Raw genomic sequence first — 7,941 nt, forward strand, 5'->3', positions numbered from 1 at the left:
CAGAGGGGGAAGATGATGATTGTGTGATGTAAACTATTAAACCATGCATCAATGATCTTCATTTCCGTGTTTGTTTGAAGGTTGATTGTGTTTTTCTAATGAAAATTGTGATATGTCAAATGACAGTTTTAAGGGTTGGGGTTGGGGTAAAGACTAGAACCCTCAAACCAACCCTTATAACAGAATATTCTCAACCCTTAAAACCCTTAAAAGTATCAACCCTAGTCTTTGCCCTATTTTTCAACCCTTAAAAGTATCAAAAATGGCCAATTCTCAACCCTTAAAACTGATTTTAGATTTAAGGGTTTAAGGGCTCTGCTAGACATGCTCTAATGACTGTAGCACACGGTTAATCACGAGTAGAAAAGCCAGACGACAACCAACAGCGAAAGAATGCAGCAACAAGCAATGTGCTGACGGTCGGAGTTCATGCTAGTAGAAATATTACACAGGCCAAAGAATGCATTTTAGATACGAGATAGTACATCGTCGTCAGTTCGTCACCACATGTGACCCACGGCAACCAACCAACCAACCAACAGAAAATGAATGCAGCGGTGACAATCAATCAACTGATGATGAGGGGCTCAAGTCAAGCTCTGAGCTCCCGGATGTAGCTGGGGCTCATCTGCGCGGCGACCTTGGGCGAGAGCGCGCCGGCGGCGGCATGGTGGTGCTGCTGCACCTCGTTCAGGGCCAAGGAGTTGAGCTTGCTCTCCAGCGGGCTGAAGGGCGTCTGGTGAAGCTGCTGCGGCTGCTGCTCCATCGTCATCGCCGGCTTCTTGGCGACGCGCAGGCAGGCCAGGTAGCTGTTTGTTTGATTGTTCCAGTTGGGCAGCCTGCTGATCTGCACCGCCGCCTCCTTCTCCCTCGACACCGGAGCACCAGAAGGATCCTGCAGTACACCAAAAAGAGTTCCCCGTTGTTAGGTCTGTCAATCAAGAGAAGGTACAGGCTAAACTGAAGATGTTTCTCCGAAAAACAACAGGTACTGACTGAAGTTCAGCCATCCAACATCCAGGAAAGAAAGGAAGTACTCTACGGCTGAGACACAAATAACTGCCTAACTAGTTTACCCTAGCTTAGCTACGACAGAAATGATCCAAGGCTGTGTGAATGCACGTTTTTACTGGCATCAACACGCCTCACATTGAGTTTCACATTGTCAGGTCTGCTACTAAACTGAAAAGATGTTATTCTGAAAAACAACAGTTACTGAAGTTCAGTTATGTGCAGCGTTTGCTCTCTCAGCTAATTGTTAACCCACCCTTCACTTAAGCTGTAAAATTGTTCCACTGTAATTTACCGGTTCTGGCTATATATATGGCATGCCTAAAAAAAAGCTACAATATATATACAAGGCTGTGTGATCTGAGAAAGAAGCTAAGACAGAAATTGCCGAAACTAGTTTACCCTAGCTTAGTTACTCGTAAACGGCAACCTGTTCTTCGTCTCTCACCCGCCCGCATTTTTTCACTATCATCAATTATGCCTCCGGGTCGATGAATCAACGTTTTTACTGGCATAAACACGCCTGACATCATTAACAGGTTCGAATTACCATGGTGCTTGACAAGCATCATCGCCATGAGCAATAGGAACAAGAGAACAACAATTGGGTGAAAGAGTGACATGGACAGAGCTGAATAACGTACCCCGAGGAGGAGGAACGTGAACTGGTGGTGCTGCTGCTTGCTGCCGGCTTCTTCAAAGTGCGCCTCGATGAGCTTCCTCAGGTCTGAAAGGCAAGCGGTCGGCAGAAGCTTCAGCCCCTTGATCAGACTGCCAGACTCCCATTTGATGTAGACATCCAGCAACCCCTCTCGCTCCTTCTTGCTCGGCCCATTTGCTTCGCCATCTGTGGTGCATGATTTTAGCTCTTCCGGCACTGTCAGCTCGGCGTCGTCCACGGCTTGGCAAACGATGGGCGAGAGCTGCGACGACACGGGGCTGTCGGCAACCTTGACGTCGCACATGGGGGTCTCTATGGCTGCCCATGCCGCTGATGGGTCCTGGTTCTCATCGCCGAACACCTGCTTTGCGTGCTGATTGCTCTCATCTGCCAACAACTGCTGCTGTCCGGGCTGCCTGTCCTCATCTCCAAACGCTTGCTGCTTCGCCGCCGGTGACTCGTCGGCGTTTTGTTTCTTGACCAGCTCACGGTAGTTGCCACACAGCCTGAAGATGTTCTGGATACGGTTGGTCCGGTCCGGTTCAGCAAGTGGTTGTTCCATTCGGTCCACCTTGTAACTCTCCTCTTCCACCACTTCTTTGCACACCTCCACCTCAGCGCCATTGTCCTTCTCTTCACCTTCTTCATCTCCCTCCTCGAACACGGTGCTCAGGACCGCCTTTTCAGGGAACCCAGACAGTCTGACCACATCTTCTTGCTCCAGGTCAGTGGTGCCAGAGCCTGCTGTCGATGTGTGGTTCCACATCTGGCCCTGCAGCTGGCGAGTATCCTCCTTGATCACCTTCACATCCAACAAAGACGGCTGATCTCCAGCATCCAAATCCATGGACATCGACATCGCCATTGACATGCATGGATCTCCTCCTGCAGACATCTCTGATAGTCGCGCCAACAATCTACCACCAATGACATCCTGCTGTGCAGGCTGACGAGCATCTGCCTTTTCAAGCTCCACCTCCTGCAATCGTTGCTTCACAGCAAGGAGCTCTTGCTGCTGCCGAAGCATTTTCTCTTCCATCATCTGGAGCTCACTCTTTAGCAACTGGGTCTTCTCGGCAACCTTTGAGTTGATCTCTTCCTCCTTTGCAGCTGCACCCTGCCCTTCTAGCAGCCTGAGCTTCGCCCTCGCTTGCGCTAGCTCCTCCTCCTTTAGCCGAAGAACATTCTGGGCCTCGTTGCGCTCTTTCTCTCTTTGCTTGTTCTCCTTCTGCAGCTTGTATATGAACTGATTCATTGCAACAATCCTTGAATTGAGCATTGAAGATGACTCCTCAGAGCTAATCTTGTCCCTTGGTGTTGATGCATGAGCAGCACGGATAATGCATTTTGCTTTAGCACCGTATTCCAAGGTAGAAACTGTCTTGTGCAATTCCTTTGGGTCCGGACTCGCACACAGAATCATCAGAATCTTTGATTTGTCATCCTCAAATGAGTCCTGAAATTCCATGAAGAATCACAAGTTCTAAATTATCTGGGATAAACAGAGAGAGAGAGAGAAGTGGTATCAGGAAAAGTGTGCTTCTTCAAGTGTTTTGTACCTGTAACAGCATTGTGAGCTTGCTGTCTCGAAATGGAACATGTGAATCACCATTCGCTATGGACTCAACCACTCGTTTCAAAGCTGTGTTGCCTTGGTTGATCTTCGCCGTCTGTGGAGCAGCAACCAATGTTATATATAGAATAGATGTGCAAAAGAAAATGACCTAAAGAAACATAGTCTGGTTCATCACATTGCAGAAAAAAAGAGAGTAGTGGTAAAAGTACAAGCTGTGGTTAGGTTATTGGAATATCATGCTGGAATTCATATGTTGATGTAAGTATGGAAACAGAACTTTATCATCGTTTCAGAAAGAAAACAGAACTGTATCTTGAGAAAACTCTTATATAGTTGCATTGCAAGTTGCACATCACCGGCTGTTAAAAATATGTCATGGCGCAATTAAACATGCATTAATTACTAATGGCACATCACTTTTGAAAGGGCAACTGAAATAAATTGGATTCTACTGAAATTATAAGGATTGGTAACATCACACACCTGCATCTTGGCATCAAATCCAGTTTGGCCTGCAGCTTCTATGTTTTCAGAACCAGCCATATCAACCAGCATCAGCCTTCCTCCCACCGATGGCACATCCAATATAATCTGGGGAAGTGACAAAAAGCAAAGTCATAAACAGTTCGATCATTCATGAAAATCAAGGTGAAAAGTGCTAACTGCTCATTGCAGCCTACCATGCAGTGACTTCGCGAACTTCTCTCATTACAGAGTGTGCTCTTGACAGTACGCCGCTTCTCTACTTTTGCAACTTCCCTGGATATCTTTCCAGCTTCATTTCCACATATGTAAGTTGCATTTTTGGCTTTCTTCCCCATTACTTCTAGCCTCACCTGTACATAATGTATTGAGAAACTTAAACAAAATGGACGAATTACATCAAGTCAATTATACACATTGGCATTGCCACACAGCAAAGCACGTTCAGTCAGCCCTATGACACTATCCAGCTATCGCTAAATAACATGGCAATGACAACTTAAGTACTGTATCAGATAACCACTTGTTTTAGGTTGGTCACAGTTAACGTAGTGATTATTTCAAGTAGTACCAGATAACCATTTGTATTTAGCTAGGTCACAGTTCTAGTAATCATTTCAACCTGTACTGACACGCAGAACTGAGGGCCATAACAATGAACAATATCAGTTACAGTTGGATTGCCCTCACACCTAGAATCACAATTCCTAACTCGGCACTTCAAATTGGTCATCTAAAATATTGCAAACAGCAATCACAGGCCATAACCATGAGCAATATTAAATTACAGTGAGGTTTACTTCACACCTAGAATCACAAGTTTTAACCTTGGAACTTCATATTAGGCACCTAATATACCACCACGCATACACAAATGACAAGCAATTTACTAAAAAGCACAGCGAAAATTCCTAAGGCAATTAAGTACCAGATAGCCACTTGTTTTAGGTTGGTCACAGTTCAGATAGTAATCGATTCACCTCTGATGACACATACAACTGAGGGCAACAACAGTGAGCAATATCAGTTACAGTTGGTTTCACTTTGACCCCACACTGAGAATCACAATTACTAACCTGGCACTTCAGATTAGTCATCTACACTAATACACGCACAACAACAGCAGTCATAGTTCACAGGCTATAACAATGAGCAATATTAGTTACAGTTAAGTTCTACTTCACACGAATCACAAGTTCTGAACTTGGAACTTCAGATTAGCCATCTGATACACAACTGGCTAACAATTCACTAGAAAACGGTGACAATTCCTAAGAAAGTACCGAACATTGTCAACACAGAGACAAACCACAACTGTAATTAAGGACCTAAGATAAGCAGACAGATCTTCTCTGAAGCAACAACGAAGATGTGAAGTTTAAACCCAAATCATCCACAGTTCCACCCAGCTGACATCCTGACATAACAACAATTGACTTCTGCAACTAAATAAATAATCTACAACGATGAATCAGCAGCAGCATCTGAAAATCAAGTAGCAGGAGCACGAGCGTATCACCTTGGGGGCGTTCCCTTTGGTATTGGCTCCGCTGCCGACGAGCAGATCGTAGACCTCCTCATTGTAAATCTCGAGCACGGCGACCTGCACGAACAGCCCGACCCCGAACCCGGCGTCCTCCTCCTCGCCGCCCTCGCCGCCGCCAGTACCACAGCCGCCTCCCCCGTCGAGGATGTCGCGGAGCGCGCGGTACACGATCCCGGGCTGCCTGGCGCAGCCGAACATGGTGTGACTCTTCCCGGACCCCGTGGGCCCGTAGACCATGACGGTGCACTTGGCCCCGACCCGCACGCCCTGGATCCGGGACCTGACGAAGCGGCGGTAGAACCCCTCGAGGTCCTCCTCCTCGGAGACGGAGACGCCGTCGAGGCTGAAGTCGCGGCACGAGATGCCCCCCGCGTCGCCGCGGACCCGGACCGTGGTCCCGCCCGCGCCGCCGGGGACCTCGAGGACGGAGGCGCCCGCGGCGGAGGCGATGAGGTTGCGCACGCGGCCGATGACCTCGACGGGGTGCTCCGTGGCGGCGCCGGCCCCGCCGTGGCGCGGCGTGGCGGGCGGGAAGTGGAGGCGGTGCTTGGAGACGGGCGTCCGGAACGGGGTCGCCGCCGCCGACGCCTGCGGCGTCGTCGGCGGGCCCGTGCGGGGGGAGGGCGTCGGCTGCGGCGCCATCGCTGGCCGGCAGGGCTCCGTCCGATCTAGGGTTCCGGGGGCGGGCGGGATGGATCGACGGATCTGGGTGGAGACGGCGGCTGGCTGGCGCGGCGCAAATCCGCGTGATTGGTGGGCGGATTGGATGGCGTGCGCGAGGGGGGTTTGAAATGGGGGGAGGTAGCCGTTGGGGTGGGGATGGGGATGCAACGGGACTCAGATTTGTTTTGAAGCTGGTGGGGAGGGGAGCTTGGGGTGGGGGTGGGGGTGGGGGCGCCGGAGGGCACGGGATTTGCGGGGGCGCGGGATGAGGTTGGGGGGGGGGGGGGGGGGGGTGGGATTGGAATTTTTTTTGTGATGCGGCTTGGTGCCTTTCTGCAATTATTATGATCTATCTACTGGCATCATGTATACTACATATGTATAAATGTATGGACTGGCCATGAGTGAAAAACAGATGTATTCATTCAATTTAGCTGGTGTTTTTGTTGGTGCTTGTGAGCTGTGAACTGGGGGGCTGGATGTGCTGTCACTATCTCCACAAGCTGGTGGCCGTATATGACTTTGAAATTAATTAGAAATTTAAGAGTTAAGAGAACTTTCCTATGGGAAAAACTGTAGAGGTTTTGATAAGAAAGAAACACAAGCACAAATTCAGGTGAAAAAACCAGCACAAATTTAGAGGTAAATTCAACTTCTTGCTACCACGCCGACCCTTAAACCTTCCGCAACTGTACGGACCGCGGAAGCCATCCAACGCCGACCTGTATCGGTCCGCGGAGCGGTCCGGACGCGATTTCTTCCTCAAACCGAAGACAAATGTGGGGGAGGTTTGCGGGAGTCTGGACACGCGAAACGTTGATCTCCGCCCCCCCCCCCCCGGCCCACCCAAAAAGAAAGCGCAGCCCGCGCTTTTGTAGCATCCCGCACTGTTTCCGCGTCAAAATCCCCCACTCTTTTCTTCCACTCCCCGCCGCTCTTCACCCAATTCCCGCTCTTTTCTCCCACCCTCTCCTTCCCTCCGCCGCCGACGCATGGAACTGTCGGAGATGGAGGCGGCCGAGGTGCCGGAGGATCCGAGCAGCACGCTCGCCCGGAAGATCAGCTCGGAGACGCGGGAGAAGATGAAGAAGCGCCTGGCCGCCGGTGGGCCTAGTAGTGGTGATGGGCGTGGTGGGCGTGGCGGACGGGGCGGTCGGCGAGGTCGTGTGGCCTCCCGATGGCACCGTGGCCAAAGCCTTACAATCCTTCGTACTACTACACCGCCAAGCAGCTCGCGAACCCCTTCGGTACGGTTCCTTATATCATCGATGTTCATGTGGCACCGGTATTCTCCAAGTATTCCTCATCGTCACTCGTTCGGGCGAGGACGACGGGCGGAGAGCAGATGGGTGCCTGCGCGCTATTTGCTGCAATGCCGGCTGCGAGGGAGCCGACCTACGACACGGGCAGGGAGATGCTTGATATCATCCACGATGGAGGAGAGGGAGGAGGAGGGAGCTATGAGGACGAGCAGGTGGAAGTCTCGGATCCAACCCAGTCCGGCAACTACCAGCAGCAGTAGTCCTACACCCAGACGGACACGCAGCAGTCCTGCACCCAGACCGGCGATGGCACACAACAACATTGGGCTGCCGAAGAGCAGCATCCGAAGGGGGGGGGGGGAGGACGACGACGACGACGACGACGACGATCCATATAATACGGTCGGTGATCCGAAGAAGAAGGGTAGAGTATGAAGCTTCAACATGCGGGAGGACGAGCTGCTATGTGACGAATGGTTGGCCACTAGCCCCGATCATGTCCATGGCACGTAACAAAAGGGAACAACCTTTTGGAGGAACATTCACATATAGTTTCATGAGAACAAGCATTTCTCTGACGGGTTGATCCGCAACCATGAGTGGAAGGCCCTCAACCATCGATGGTACACCATCCAAGAGGCCGTCTCCAAGTATTGCAGGCACTTGAAGATCTCATCACACGGTGCCCTAGCAGTGCATAAATCATCGAGCAAGTAAGTTGATCACTAGCCGGATATGC

General features: G+C 50.6%; 1 protein-coding gene across 1 annotated transcript; it reads right to left on the bottom strand.

Moving 5' to 3' along the window:
- Positions 1 to 360: 360 nt before the first annotated feature.
- Positions 361 to 6,097, bottom strand: LOC123139498 (kinesin-like protein KIN-10A). Its single transcript, XM_044559284.1, has 6 exons — positions 5,251 to 6,097; positions 3,929 to 4,084; positions 3,732 to 3,839; positions 3,232 to 3,342; positions 1,656 to 3,128; positions 361 to 895 (listed from the first exon to the last, which is right to left on the bottom strand). Exons 1-6 carry the CDS (start codon positions 5,917 to 5,919, stop codon positions 593 to 595), a joined length of 2,820 nt encoding a protein of 939 aa, XP_044415219.1. The 5' UTR covers positions 5,920 to 6,097; the 3' UTR covers positions 361 to 592.
- Between the last annotated feature and the right edge of the window lie 1,844 nt (positions 6,098 to 7,941).

The sequence above is a fragment of the Triticum aestivum genome, chromosome 6B, assembly GCF_018294505.1.
Source record: "Triticum aestivum cultivar Chinese Spring chromosome 6B, IWGSC CS RefSeq v2.1, whole genome shotgun sequence".
NCBI lineage: Eukaryota > Viridiplantae > Streptophyta > Magnoliopsida > Poales > Poaceae > Triticum > Triticum aestivum.

What these genes read in the sequence shown, in the direction of transcription:
- LOC123139498 (XM_044559284.1), bottom strand. Translation starts at nt 5,919, where the DNA reads ATGGCGCCGCAGCCGACGCCCTCCCCCCGCACGGGCCCGCCGACGACG. An exon ending in AGCTCACAATGCTGTTACAG is followed by an intron (nt 3,129 to 3,231) that starts GTACAAAACACT and finishes ATGGAATTTCAG; the next exon opens with GACTCATTTGAGGATGACAA. An exon ending in TCACGTTCCTCCTCCTCGGG is followed by an intron (nt 896 to 1,655) that starts GTACGTTATTCA and finishes GGTGTACTGCAG; the next exon opens with GATCCTTCTGGTGCTCCGGT.